General features: G+C 49.6%; 1 protein-coding gene across 4 annotated transcripts in view; it reads right to left on the bottom strand.

The window, feature by feature from the left end:
• PLXNA1 (plexin A1) overlaps positions 509-15,134 on the bottom strand; it is a 95,349-nt gene continuing 80,723 nt past the window's right edge. For 3 of the 4 annotated variants that reach the window (XM_021409168.1, XM_021409169.1, XM_021409170.1), the window contains exons 24-32: positions 14,857-15,003; positions 14,123-14,282; positions 13,448-13,629; positions 12,903-12,999; positions 12,384-12,574; positions 11,328-11,497; positions 9,476-9,688; positions 6,337-6,487; positions 509-2,926 (exon numbers count right to left, since the gene is read on the bottom strand). In XM_021409168.1, coding sequence (XP_021264843.1) covers positions 2,831-2,926; positions 6,337-6,487; positions 9,476-9,688; positions 11,328-11,497; positions 12,384-12,574; positions 12,903-12,999; positions 13,448-13,629; positions 14,123-14,282; positions 14,857-15,003 — 1,407 coding nt within the window. In that variant the 3' untranslated portion in view covers positions 509-2,830. The remainder of the gene's footprint in view (positions 2,927-6,336; positions 6,488-9,475; positions 9,689-11,327; positions 11,498-12,383; positions 12,575-12,902; positions 13,000-13,447; positions 13,630-14,122; positions 14,283-14,856; positions 15,004-15,134) is intronic. The other variant, XM_021409171.1, reaches the window with a different exon arrangement.

The raw sequence follows: 15,134 nt of genomic DNA, 5'->3' as shown, positions 1-15,134 counted from the left end.
ATTTCAGGAGGAGGCTCAGACAAAAACCTCCATCCTCTCCAACCAGCAACAGCAAGAGTCCCACCATCTCCAAACCATCACCAAAATACCACGTGCTTGACTTCATCAACAGCCGCCAAAGATTCCTCAGAAGCTCATACCGCTGCAGTGGGACCACAGGATCACAGGGACTGCCACAGGGGTGCCAGAACCTTGGGCCAACCTCACACCACACCTTCACCAAACCCAACTGAGGCACTGCTGGAGCTCCCACCATGCTGGCTCCATGAGCTGTGGCACCTGGGGACCCCCATGTGGGTTCTGTCCCACTGAGGCTCCTGGCGCACAGCTGTCCTTTAAGGCTCTCCGAGTACCACACTGGAGATGTCAGCCACTGAAGTCATATTTTTTTTTCTTTCTTTTGGACAAGAAAGTGACAAATTAATTTCAAATTAAAAATAAAATAAAATAAAATAGATAAAAGGTCTAAACAAACCTCTAGGATTCAACACTCGCAGTTTTTATATGCTTTTTTTTTTTTTCCTGTTTCTTAAAAAGATCAACTCAGACTAAAATCTAGCACAGTCATGCAACAGCCCACAGCTCTCAGATATCAGCTTGGGGTTCCCAGGTTTGGGAAACAATTATTACTTCTTTTTAAAACACTTCTGTTGTGGTGGTTGGGTTTTTTTGTTGTCATTCTCTTTTTTTCAATCAGCATCTTCTCCTTCCCCTCCTTATTAAAACAAAACCAAACCAAAGAAAATCACAACATAATGAGAGATGTGCAGGCTTGAAACGATTGTTCTGCATGGTGAGAAATGCTTGGAAATTTCTTCCAGACCATTTGGTATCCTCTTTTTTTTTTTTTAAACTGGCTGTGTAAATTTATTTCATATTTATATCGGTTTGATTCTCCTTCAGTTAACTATACAGCACCCCACTGGGGCACGAGAATTAGATTGTAACCACATATATATATATACACACTTTTATTTTTTTTTTTAATTAAAAACTTCATTATTTCTCCCTCTCCCCCCCCCCTAACTTGCAGTTTATGGGAATGGGCAGAAACCAGAGGGCTCCTGCCCACTTGGACTTCTGCTGCCACCACTTCTGGCAGAGCACGATCCCCTCCGCTAAGCCCAGGGAGCAGCAGGAGCTCTTGGGACAGAAAAGGAAATGTTTTTGCTCGGTTTTAGGAAAGGTTTGGGCACCTGCTCCAACTCTGGGCAGCATTCGGCGCCTTTTTTTTTTTTTTTTTTCAGGAAAGTAGAAAACCGTGCAGATCTGACGTTTGGAAGGGAGTCTCCCCGTGAAATGCCAGCGGGCACAACCCATGGGAAGGGTGGATGGAGTGGAGGGGAGATGGGGTGACAGCAAGGAGAGAAAGGGGGAGAAAGAAGGAAAAGAGAGAGAGAGGAAGGAAGATGTGGAGTGGGAATCCCTGCACAAGCCTGGGCTGCCCGGGGCAGGGGAGCAGAGGACAGTCCCAGTTCGGTCCCTCCATGGGCTGGTGCCCAGCTCCAGCCACAAGCATTGCAAGAAGCAAGGGGGAAAAGGTAATGATCCAACCCTGGGATCCCTGTGTCAGCACAAAAAAAATGGCAGGAATCCTACAACTCCCCCACCCCCTTAAAAAAAATAAAACAGCAAAAGGAAAAGTTTTTAACCATGCAGTCATAATGTCAGTCCTGTCCCTGCCTTCTCCATCCAAGGAGCCGAACCTGAAACCAACTGCGGGTGGCCAGTAGGAAGGCAATGGGTAAAAGCCAAAGTACCAGGCTGGCTCTCCAGCTCCCCTGCCATGCGCCATCCTCCACCCAGCGAGGATGAGCCCTAAACACATCCCCCAGCCATCCCCCAGGGAAAGGAACACCGACCCTCCTCTCTGACCTCCCTCAGCCAGCTCACAGCCTCCAGAACCACTCAAGCAGCATTTAAATAAGAGCATCTACTCATCTAACAAAACTCCCACTTTTTTTGTTGTTTTGATTTTTTTTTCCTTTTTTTTTCTTTTTTTTTTTTTTTTTTTTGCACTAAACAACATTCAAATAAAACATGGCACAGGACGTATTTTAAGAAATATCAAAGCTCAGGGATTTCTCCCTTTCCTGCCCACCCCTGCTGCCCCCACCACCAAATCTCCCCAGCATCAGTCCTTTAGCTTATTTTTTAAAACCGTTTTTCGTTAGTTAGTTGCAAAATTTAGAATCCTCTTTTTTTTTTCCCCTCCCATTTTTCGTTATACTTTTTATTTTTTCTTTCTTTAAATTAAAAATTTTGTCTCGTGTAAATTGTGCAAATATAGCAGTTAACACTAGTGGCAGAAGGCCAGAGAGAGAGAGAAGGGGGGAAGAGACAGAAAAAGAAACAGAGGGAGGAGGAGAGGGGGCAGACAGCCGGGGGCAAGGAGGGGAGAGCAAGTCAAGTACAGTACAAACAGGAGCCCACCCCCCTCCCTCCACCAAAGTAACAACAACATCCAAATGCCGTCCTAAAAAGCCCCACGGTCCGGACCCTCCTTCCCCGTGGGCTCAGGGGCTCTGCCTGGGCCGGGGGTCCCAGCGGGTCCACGGGGCAAGCGGCTCCCTCCTCCTCCGCCCCGCATCGCCCCTTTGCAAGGTCTCTGCCGTGTCCCGGTTGCATCGGGGTGTGCGTAGAGGGGTTTATCCTTGTTGCTGCCGTCGTCGGGATTTTGTTTTCCGCTCGCACGCGAGGTTTTCCTTGTTCGTTTGTGGGAAGTGTGCGGAGGCGCCTGCGGGCGCGTCCAGCCCCAGCCCCGAAGTGTCCTGCTCGCCTCCTCCCGCCGCGTCGCTGCTCGGGAAGCTGGCACCGTGCCGCCGCCTCTTCAGCTGCTTAAGGCCATTGTGTCAATTGCCTGCTCCAGCTTACTCCTCAGCCTCTGCCTCCTGGCCTGCTCATCCTTCTCTAACGCGGCTAAAATCTGTGGGAGAGAAGGGAGAAGAGAGGCTGAGAATCATTCCTTGCACCCCATCCCGACACGCGGCCACGGGGTCCCACCAGAGGCATCACAGGCTGGTTCCCATGTCTAATGGAGGAGGTGCAGGACGTTGCCCCCAGCAGTCACCCAGCAGCTTGAGCACCCCACAGGCTGCGGTAACACCGGGGATGTGCCAGCTGCAGCTAGCAAGAAGCCAACCCAATGAGTAGAAATGAAGAAAATGAGCACCTAGCATCAAATGCAGGGCAAATCCAAAAGGCAGAAACTGCTCCAAACTACATCCGTGACCCCAGAGAATCTACCAAGTCCCAGAGAAGCACTGGCTGCTCTTCAGAGACCACAATCAAGCCATGAAGTGGATCTGCAAGCCCAAAAAAATGTGCCAAACCCACGATCCTGCTCATCTCTCCCTAAGGCTGACAGCCATCCTAGGGTATGGGATGGAAACTGGGTCCTTGCGAGAGGCATGTTTACCATACCAGGACCACAAGAATCACAGAGCCATTAAGGTTGGAAAAGACCACTAAGATTATCAAAAGTCCAACCGTCAGCCCATCACCAACATTTTAAGAGTCCAACCATCAACTTATTGTTACCATTCTAGTCCAGCTGTCAACCCTTCCCCACCATGCCCATAACCATGTCCCTCAGTGCCACATCTCTAGGGTTCTTGAACACCTCCAGGGACTCCACCACTCTCTGGGCAGCCTGTGCCAGTGCCTCACCACTCTTTCTGAGATGAAACTTTTCCTGGCATCCAACCTGAACCTCCCCTGGGGCAGATTAAGGCCATTACTTCTCATCCTGTCAAGAAGACAGCATTCCTCCACCAAAACCCCTTTCCTCTAACCAACCTCCTGTGGGAATGAGAGATCACAGGGTCATGGTGACAGTCCCCCTGTCCCGGAAGAACACTGCCATGCCTGCAGGTCTGGGGAGTGCTGGTGGAGAGGGCTCAAAGTGGGCAGAAGGGAGTAATGAAGCATAATGCCAAGGGGCACCTGCCCCCTCCACAGGCACAGGTCTTGTCTCACTAACACCGTGCCAGTAGAGCAGAAAAGCTGACTTAAAAAAAAAAAAAAAAAAACCTGACAGAAATCTCATCTCCTCGGGTGAGCTAGTTGAGAGAGCAAATTTTTTTTGCAATTAAATATCAAGGCATCCGTCAAAGGGGACTTGATTAACCATTTCATTGGCCACATAATTGGAAACAAACTGTTGTATAATTAATAGACTTACTAGGAGGCAGGCAAAGTCCATCAGGAGCCCTACAGGTAACTTCTTAATGGGGAATCAGCTTCCTTTGATTAAGCACTGCTGCAGCGCCTGCGGGCTGGCAGAGTTGTGAGGAGATGCAGCAGCGCTTGGCACGGACAAGCTGTGCTCCCTGCCAGGCGTTCTGGGGCAAGACTGGGGCTGGAAGGGATGACCAATGCCTGGAGGAAGCAGAAGCACTGCTGCGAGGAGCAGAGCAGCTGGGTGGTGCTACATGCTGTGGGCAAAATGAAATACCTACAGCCACACTCCCACTGAAACCAAAACCCCACGTGCCTTAGTAGTGGCTGAGCTGGAATCAGGGGAGGTTGGTCTGAGAAGCTGTGTAGGAGTCTATTCTCACCACTTCTTCCTCTCCTACTAAGCCAGCTGTGTACTGTGAGATGCTGAGGTGTTAGAAAATTCACAACCTGCCCCTGCACTTACCTGGTCCTCTTTTATCCCACCCTTACATAAACTATTACAATAAAAGAGACTTGGACTAGATGATCTTTATAGGTCGCTTCCAACTCAAATGATTCTATGATTCTATGAAAAGGAAATCTGTGCTGAGACACAGGTTTATCACCTGCTGTAAGGAGCCAGGACCACTGATTACCAAGATGCAAGTATCCACATGAAAATTAATTATGATCTTCATTCACAGCCAATGACAGCTTATTATTGCACTGAACAACAGGAAAAATTATTCTCTCCCATTTTGCATCAAAGAGGGTGCAGTCGGGCTGCATATAATTGTGCTTAATGAATGAAAACAAACAAAGGGAACAGCTGCGATTTATTAATTCCATTACAAATAATAAAAGAAGTTCCTGAGAGCTGTGAACACACTTGCAATGCTTAGAGAGCAAGACACTCAACAGATGTCAGGCTGCAGCTAGCTGACAAGATGAGAACCTGTGCCCCCAAAGAGCAGCTCATCAGTGCCACACGCTGCCTTCCCTGCTCTACCCAAGTTGTATTTAAGGGCTGGGGACTTTCGGCCTGGAGGAAGCGAGCACCTGATGGTCACTGAGGGATGCTGGCTGGTCTGGACCCTCCAAACACTTCCTCTGCCACCCTCATAGTAACCACAGAGCTGCTGTACAAGCTGCAAAATGTCCCAAGACCCTCCATGGCCAACCCATCACACAGAAGTACAGGCCCCCCAGACATGTCATCCCACTGCAGCTGGGGAATGGCATAGGGATCCCACCAGCATTGTTACAGTGACCAGCTCACAGCCCCTTCCCAAACATCAGGGTTTCCTCTGATTCCTGTAGGCAAGCCAGGCAACCAAGGGAAATGGAAACCCTCCTCAGCCTCCTCCTCCTCCCTCCCTACAAAGCACTCAGCTACATGAGGATTTTGGCCACCATGGTCCCATTGCTGTCCTTACACCCAGAGGCCAGCTCTGTTACTGCAGTGATGGGGCCCACCCTCCCTGAGCAAGAAGTGCCAGCACTCTGTCATCTAAATAAGCCACTGTTCACACAGTCATCAGTCTGCTTTATTGGGAGAATAAAACCGATATTATCACGTTATATGTATAGATCTATATTTTACTGTAGTTACATATTTTATTGCTTTAATAAAAAGATGCGGGGTGCAGATTTGAGCAGTGCTTTGCGAAGTTAATTTGTATAAATTACAACACAGGGGCTTTTGACCATTCTTACTGATACTTCCAAAGAAAGTGCTGAGGAGGCCATCGCATCCTCTCACATCCCTGTGGAGCAGAGCTGGATGACACCAGTATAGCTGCGGTGCCAGTACCGCTGCAGCACTGGGCCAGGGCATGGCAGATAGAGTAGGCACACTGCAAGAGCGCTGCCAACTCTGCAGCTCTGCTATGCTCACATGCCAAGTGCACGTACAGCAAAAGAAAAATAGGTGTTTTCCATGTTGTTCCCAGCAAAAAGCATGGGAATGAAGCCCTGCTTGTCAGCACAGGAAGGGACACACAGCAGGGACAGGACGGCCCATCAGCTCCTGGCTCCACACATGGCCTCACCTCTGCTCCACTGATCTCAGCTCAGTGCACCCACCCCCACCTCATAAAAAAGGGGGAATGTAAAACTGAGGGCTAGGAGACACAGCCTGCAGCCCGGGTTTGAGGTCCCATCACCACATCTTACCTCGTCCTTGTACTTGGTGATGTAGGAGTAGATCTCGTGCAGTGCACTCATGCTGTTGAACTGGCTGAGGTGTAACCGGGACTGCTCTGCCAGGTAGGCGCTCATGTCCTGGTCACTGATTGCTGGCATTTTAGCAATATCTGCATAATATCTGCAAGGGAGAGGGAGGAGAAAGAGAAGAGCCAGTCAGAAATACTGAGGGAGCCAAGGGGACGAGGCCACACCAGGATGTTCACTGAGAACCTCTAGAGAAGCAGCATGAGGAGCATCTTTCCTCAGAGTGGCGACGCACCACCATCACTCACTGTAATGCTGCTGCTCATCCAGAGGTCTCCCAGCACTTTGCAGAGGGTGAGCACCATTAGCAACGTGCTGCCAGAGAAGCAGCATTGAGCCATAGAGCACTGGCTGAGCCCAGCCCAGCATGCTGGGGAGCCAGGATCAGGGACTTTCCAATCTCATAAATAACACACTTTTTTTTCCTTCCTGTCCCATTTTTGCACTGAAATCCATCTGGAGGAACCCATGATGCAACCCACAATGGTTTGTTACCGTTCCAAGTTCAGAATGTTGCTAAAGCCAAAGATAGCGCTCAAGGTAACTTCACATCATTGGAACTAGATGATCTTTAAGGTCCCTTCCAACCTAAGCCATTCTGTGATCAAGCTCCTGCAGTTACACGTCTGCTCTTCTCAGCACATCTGCATTGTCTTATGGTTGCTACCAGCAAGACACTACCTTACTTCTCCTTGGAAACCCTAAGATTCAGCATCCCACCCCACATTTGCACCACTGACACGCTCAGCAAATAACAGGAAAGCCAGACACAGCTTGTACCATGCAGAATTGTGGTGGAGAAACAGAATACTTTGCTTCAACAAAACCAGGAGGCATTTTATGATCAAGACACAGGTGCAAATTCAAGCAACACATTGAGGTCTTTAGGAAACCACACTCAGGTCCATGGGCCTCTATCCATAAAGAAACCCCATACACAGCAAACGAGCCCTGCCTGCGCCCAGCACCTGGAAACACAGAGCACAACTCCCTCTCAGGTTTGCTTTACTCCTCATGACTCCTCCAACAGCTCAGTAAAGTTTCTGGTACAGTGATTAGCATCATTAGCATCATCAGCTGAACGCTGAGGTGGGACACAGCTGGAGCATTTGGATAGGAGCAGATGGCAGCAAGACCACTCGAGGAGATGAAGCTGAGGATCCACTCCACCCCATGGCTCTCAGCTCAGCTAGTGATAAAATACTTGGGCAGCTCTTACATGTCCAGGTAAACTGAAGCAGTTCTGGGTTTTTACCATGACACAAAGGATATCAGGAAACAGTATTTGTCAGCACAAGCATGCATACCTTGCACGGACCAAGACCCCAGCCACAACCCTGGCAGCAGTCTCTTCCTGGAGCTTCCAACCCCCTAAGCCCTTTAACACGCTATTTCTGCCTCACACTGGCAAGACATCCTTTTTTTTTAGGACGCCTGGATCCAGGTGGCAGACAGAACTGCTAGGGGGACTGTGTGTCCCACTCAGCCACCCCTGCACTACTCCAACCCTCTCTCTGCAAAGCTTGACAGTGATAACCGTGCCAAAAGCCAGAAATGCCAGATTTTGCAGCACAACCCGACAGCAGACAAGCGATGGGAAAGGCACTCACACCCTGCTCGCTGCCTCTGGGACTGCACCCCGTGCTCCCAAGCAGCACACCCGAGCACCCTCCTGCTCCGCAGTAAGCGGTGGCAGGAACATCTGTCACCAGTTACATCTCCCATCTTCTCCCCGGGGATGAAGCACGTCTAGACCAATGTTTCTCTCTGGAATGGTTTTATACCTTTTCTCCTTGGGCTGAGTATAATACAACACCGAGTATTTTTGTCACAGAGATGGCAAGGTCAGAGAAATTCACCCTATGCTTAAAGGCAGCGAAGTTTGTGATGTTCCTAAGGGACCCCTCTCCAAAGTCCCCTCTAGCCCTCTGCAAAGAACTCTCTCCTAGTACAACACAGCTCATCTCTCATCTTAGCCAGCATATTTCAGGGACATCTTTTCGTCTGATCCAAGCTATCTCTTCCTCGAGGGAAGAACCTTGTTTTTGCACCTGCCTGCAAAGCACCAGGCATGCCAGCAGTGTGACACAAATACATAACTGAGTACTAGCAAGCAACCAAGGACAATATAAGCTACAAAATCCTATGCTGACAGACTAGAAAATACAACACTTTTATTGCCTGGATGTCTTTCATCTGGCTCTTTCAGTATCCAATCCAGACACCAGAAACAGAAAGGGTCCTCAGCAAAATACAGAGTACGATCTTTAGCACAGCTTATCAGCAGAAGGGGAAGGCTGCATCAGAAACCCGAAATCTGGCATTTTTTAAAATCCCAGCTTGCAGCCCAGCAATATTCTAACAGTAGCTCTATTTGCAGGGCTTTGTAGGACATCTCCCAGGTTTCTCTCCCAAAAAGTTAAAGCTAAACAAAGCGTTATGCCCAAGAGCATCAGTTTGCAACCAGTAACGTTCAAACTCTGAATACTTAACACTGCATTAATTCAGCAGGACAGAAGGATGTCTCTCATCAGCTAACATGAATGAAGGGTGTCAGGAGGAGCAAGGGACCTGCTCCCTGCCCAATCACTGCCTTGGAACATGAGCTCTCATCATGATCCCAGGCGAGATGTACAGAGGGATGAGAGATGGGAAATGGCAATTTTCAACCGTTTCAGCAAAACCTGCATGTATTGTCATGTTACAAAAAAGGCACTTCTCTAGTCCATGACTTACTTCTCACTGCTCTTCAAAAGCAATCAAGGGAGATGTTAGCAATTTCGTAGCACTGACCAAGTTTTTACAACAGAAAACATCAGACAAGCCAAAAGTGGAGGTTGCTTTTAGCATCCTTTAAGCAAGACAAAAACAGCTCTGTCAAACAGTCATTGCAAACTCACTCCTGGAGACAATCACAAGAAAGCAGCATCTCCCAGACGAGGATTACCTCCCACCAGCATTAGCACAGTCCCTCTTCAGAGTCTCCTCAACAACCAAACCCTCAGTGTGAAGTCCCCACACCCATGTAAGTGCACTGTAAGTCCTCCAAGGGAAGCTAAGAGATGCTGTCAAGTCTACTCACCTTTCTACCCAGCTCTTGTAGTTGGGGATGTCCTTGGCATACAGTAGTTTGTTGGAGGGAGAGTCTTTTCCTAATTTGTGCTCAGAAGTTGAGCAGGAGTCCATGAATGTCTGAGCCACCACAGATAGGCAGGCATCAGTAATACTGTTCTTGTGAATGTCAAACACAAACTGGGGGTTCTTAATCACATTCACCCAAAAACGTAGAGGTAGACTGAGAGAAGAAAGAAACAGGAGTCAGCATGTGAACCGAGCCCAACAAACTGGGCAAACATCCATTTGCCTTTGCCAAGTGCAATACCATGTCCTTTGCCCACCCTGACATGGCCACAGCTCTCCATGGAGAAACCCTTCAGCACTGCCAGTGTCTCCAAAGGCAAAGCAGGGCAGCAAAGAGCTGCTGCTTCTTCATGGCTCTACTCACACGGAATAGCCCTCGCTGAGCCCACAGGTCACCAGGCACGGTTCCCTCCTCTCGTATCAATAATTCTAAGGCACCTGGTGGCATTTCACACATCTCTCTTGCTGGAGGAGGGGGTCGCTGGATTCCTCCAGAGGCTCATTAGCACATTTAAGACAAGAGGACAATTTAGGCAGCCTCAGATGCTGGAGACACATTTCTCAGCGGTGGAGGCAGAGAGACTGGATGTTTGCTGCATACTTACACACATGCCATTCTCCATCACTCCATTTCCCACTCTCTTGCCCCTCTCCTCTCCAAGGAGCCTTTCAGGGTCTCTCTCCATTAGAATGCCTCTCCGATCTGTCATCCCTCAGCACCAACACCCAGCGAATGCTTTTATCTTAGACAAAACACACTTCATTCCCCAGGACTTTCCTAATGAGGGTACCGGGTGCATGTACATATTTCATTTGTGAAGGGAATGGCCTCGAGAAATTAGCTCCACACATCGAATTAGCGCCCAGAGATAAGCACAGGCATTAGTATGCAGGAGCCTGCATGCCCAGCCCCTGCAGAGCGGGGCTTTTTTTTCCTCCCTTTCGTTTCGCTCCTTCTTTTAATATAGAAAGCAGAGTTATAAATCAGTTCCAAGCACTTCCGCACTCTCACATCTCCATTTAAAAATGTTTCTTTTCCTGCCCTGCTAATTGCCAACAGTTACTGAACTATACAAAAGCAATTTGGCTGCCATTTAACAAATGCCAGGCACGGGAACGTACGTACCCATCTCCAGCAACAGCAAGATCAGAGAGATGAAATCAGTGAGGCAGCAGAAACGCAGAATGTCGAGGGGGGGCTGCAGAGAAGGAGCCGACGTGTGCTCGAGCCCTGGCCCCAGCACAGCACTTACTGAGGTCTCATAAGCAGCTCCTCCCCGCTTTTCAGGGAGCGATTAACAGAGCTGATGGGTTGGCTCTGCAGGCGAGGTTACGGAGGATGCGTACACGGCTTCACACTAACTCTGTTAGGGCACGCTTGGCTGAGTGACAGGAGGGAGTGTGGCAAACACCTCCAGGACAGCTGAGATGAGAATGCAGGCTGGCACTTCTGGAGGAGCCCAGAGGACAGTGAAGGCCGTGCTGTGCTCACTCAAGGTGAGATGGGAACAGGACACTTTGTCCTCAGCCAGCTCCTGCCATAAGGGGCAACCTGGTACTGTGGCAGCAGGGATTCAAGGGCAGCGTGAGCTCTGCATTCCTGGGATTTTTTCTACTGCAGGAAGGCATGCGAGGGATTTACCCACACCCAAAACACAGAGATATGGGCCTCTCTTGTGCTGGAACACTTCCAGGGACAACCAGAGGCATATTTCTCCTCCCTGTGGGAAGGGTAGGAGGTATCATTAGCTGTGACATTGTCAGACCCTGCCCCAGTGCCCCCTCTCCATTACCAGTTACTCTTCCAGGTGTGCCTGACATCATAATCATTGATCTGGTGCTTATCAGCTTGCTCATCCAGGAAATCAAACATGTATTTGATGGCGAGGGGCAGCGCGCTCCCACGATGTGCTGTGCTGAAGATAGTCTCAAACAGGTCGTCCACAAATTTCTGTAGGGTGCCCTGAGGAGGAGAAGGAGAGAAGGGCCATTCAGCAGCGCCAAGCAGCAGCACAGAGATGGGCCTTTAAACTAATTTAACTCCCATTCCTACAACCTGGAACAGAAGCACAGTACTGTCTGGGTAACCATACTGGTTTTCAGTGGTTTAAACCAACATGACAGCAAGGAGATTTCTCCTTCATGGCACTGTTTGGCACGCTAAAAGCATAAAAACACCATCTAGAGCAAAAACTGGGGGGGGTAGGGAGGGATATTTGTTGTATCATGGTCTTTATTTGGGTTCCATTAAGGTACCCAAGACTTGACCACAAATATCACTGAACAAACTTTAATTACTATGATGCAGGGAGCCCCATCACACAAGAGATGGCTGACCCCAATCTCTGCTATTCTGAGCCAGTATCTTCAGTACAGCCCCTGGCTCTCTCTAGGGAGATCCCAGACAAACAGTACTCACCCTGTTCTATGCAGGCTGAGGGAAGGGGATCCCTGCTGTGACGTGTGTGCTGTAATACCATACACCCTAGGTAACTACCCATTTCACATCACTGATTTTGCAGCTTTACCCCAAACGTCAAACTAATCGGATGAGGTGCCTCCTCCAGAGCACCTCTGCTTTGCAGCCCAGCAGTTGCTCAGTGATACAGGGAACAGTAAAAGTGCCAGAGGGTGTGAAAAGCAAATAGGAAAATTCACTCAAGGGATATTCACTGAGGGTTGTGACACACAAAAACACCTCCAGCTCAGATCTAAAGATCACAAAATAGTTCCAGTACTGAAGCAGCAGCCTAATAAAAAACAGTAGCACTTCTGGATAACCCAAATCCTTATCCCTCCCCATCCAGATTACAAAAGCCATAAGGCAGCTGTGTGTCCCCATGCCATACCTTGGTGGCTAGCAGGCGGGTCAGGTAGATCTCAGAGACCATCTTGCTGCCCCGGTCGCCCTCCCGCTGATCCATGTGGTCGTGGTTTTTCACCAAGTGCCAGAGCTTGGTGCCACTCTCCAGGTCTGGGGTGATCATTGGGGTGCGTGAGCGCAGGCTGTCAGGGCTGCTGGCTGTTCGCAGCATGCTCTCTGCAAGCACCAAACAGAGGGAAACTCATACCTTACTGACCTCCACCTCTCCCCCAGCCCTCCATCCCCACGCTCTGCTCTGACCCCTTAGTTGCAGCCATCTGATTTGTCTTTCTCCCTTTCTCCCCTCTCTAACACGTTGCAAAAAGAGATGGCTCTGTGGGGAACTGCTTTCTCTCAGACACCAGTATAGCACAGCACAGGAGAATCAAGCATTTAGAGGACCTTGATCCAGCAAGCCCTGAGCCTGAGCCTGCAAATCCAGCCTGGTGCTGCTTTCCCTGCCAACAAAGCAGAGAGCAAGGTCTGGGTCCCCCTGCACACTCACCATATCTGCTGAGGGACTTGGTGAATGTTGAGGAGTTGGAGATGTTGTACGCTGAGTTCTGCTTGGGCACCAGGGCTACTGAGGAGCCATCTGTCACCTGAGGGCAGAGATGACACGAGTAAGCTGTGACACTGGGATATGCAGACAAAGAACAGTCCCAAAGCAGGAAGAAGCCGGCCCAAGAGGGATGAAGCTACACTGCACCCTGCCCCAGGGACAGCATCTACCTCCACAACAGTTCAGAGCCACAGAGAACAACTGGAATGCACCAAAAGCTTGGAATTGAAAATGGCAAAGGAATGTCAGAGCACGGAGTAGTCTCTAAGAGTCCTGAAGATGCTCCATTTAGTGCTTCCTTGAACACAAGGACCATAAACACAGAGACTATGCTGAGAAGTGACCACAGACCCCGGCCACATCTCTGCATGAGCAGCAAGGTCTGGAGAGCCAAATCCAGGCCCTGACCAAGATAAGGAGGGAGAAGAGATGTTCAAGTTCTCAGCAGCTTGTGACTGCTCAGCGCTCTCTACCATGGACAGCATTACCTGGTAGTGGGCCAGGGTGTTTAGCCTCTTCCAGTCATTGTCAATCTTTGTGGTGACATCTTCATCCTGCAGTATGATCCGGGCCATCCTGCCCTGCCGCCACTCTGTCCCAGTGAGGGAGAAGGGCTCATGGTTAGCAGGCAGCTTGGAGGACAAAGCCAAGCAGAGCAGAGGAGCAAGGTCTGGGATAAACGAAAGAGCCCTGCCATCACCTTCAAACCTACAGACTGATGACTGTCAACATGGTGTTGGGCAAAAGCTGTTTCTAAGCATTCAACAAAAAGCAGCATCAGTTTTGCCCTGGCAACCATTTTTTTCACTCCTCTCCATCCTCCTGCTCCTCCTCCAACAACATGACTGGTAACACTGTTCTCAACAGTTTCTGCCCTCCTTTTCCCTCAGCCTCATGCCTGCAACCCAAACCACAGCCAGAGCATGGAGAGCTCCTCTCCTCTCTACTGGTAGGACTCACATTCTCACCCCAGAGGTCCCCATGCATAGCCAGTGCCACCAGCACAGCAATCTTAGCCAAACTGGATTGTATAAGCACAAATATTCCTGTCCTGACAGGTCCCCTGTCCTAAAGGAGATTCACATTTGCCTGCCTTGAGTGGTTTTTTTTTGCAGTTCTGCCTTTGGCTATTTCAAGGGGAGTCCTTGGCCCCTCTCTCTTACCTAAGTCCATGTCTCCAGCTTTGGGACGCTGGGAATAGGGCACTCCCTTGTAGACAGCATCCAGCAGCTTCTCTTTCACCTGCGTGATGGTGTCACAGTTCAGCACCTTGACAGGAATCTCTGGCGCATTCTCATTTTCAGGGTTCACACAGTTGAGGGTCTGTAGAGGAGCAGAAAGAGGTAAGTGTGAGAATGGCAGATGCAAGGGCACGGGTCTACAGCTGTTTACAGTCACATCAGCTCAATCCCAGGCCACTCTGAAGGTGCAGCCTCGTGGCACATTCCTGCTTACTTTTTCTTCCCACCGCTCCCCTTCCAACCCAAAAACTCCAGCTACTTCCAGATAGGGAACATGATATCCACACAGTAATCCTGGGCCAGCAAACCATGAGAAATTCAAAAAAGCCGGCAGAGCTTCAGCACTGTCCATGCACATTTCACTCCCAACACCACTCAGGTGAATGGAGGTGGTGAAGAACCAGCTACAGGCTCAGCCAGGGGAAGAACCCAGTTGACACACAGCTGGACAGGACAGATAGCTCATATAGGAGGAGGAGCAGTTCTCCATCTCCCATGGTAATCCCCGGGCTCTAACTTTGATTCCCAAAGATGCTGAAAAGAAGAATAAGAGAAAAAACATTCTCTGCAAAGCCCTGTGGGTGTCTCCAAGACCTAGTTAAATAGCTGGCCTAGGGATCATGGCAAGAACTAGAATGACTGAGGCTTTCACTAACCAGCATTTTGTAGTCGATTTGCTGCCGGATAAGCTTGTCTTCACTGAGGGAGTAGCGAGCCTCTCCTGTGATGGCATCAATGGGTCCCTTCTCCATCTGCTGCTTGATGGCACAGTAGAGCATGAAGAGTGGCTCCCCAGCACACTCCTGTGGGACAGGGGATGGAGAGGAGGAAGAAGGAGGGGTGAGAAGGTGTCGGGCACCAGCCTTGCCTTTCAAAAACCACAGTGACAGAAGCCTGCTGTGCCCCTGCAGCATCAAGCTCCATCCATGGCTTT

Source organism: Numida meleagris, chromosome 11 (assembly GCF_002078875.1).
Source record: "Numida meleagris isolate 19003 breed g44 Domestic line chromosome 11, NumMel1.0, whole genome shotgun sequence".
Lineage (NCBI taxonomy): Eukaryota > Metazoa > Chordata > Aves > Galliformes > Numididae > Numida > Numida meleagris.
Note: the sequence above shows the minus strand (reverse complement) of the source record. Positions and strands in the feature narration are given on the sequence as shown.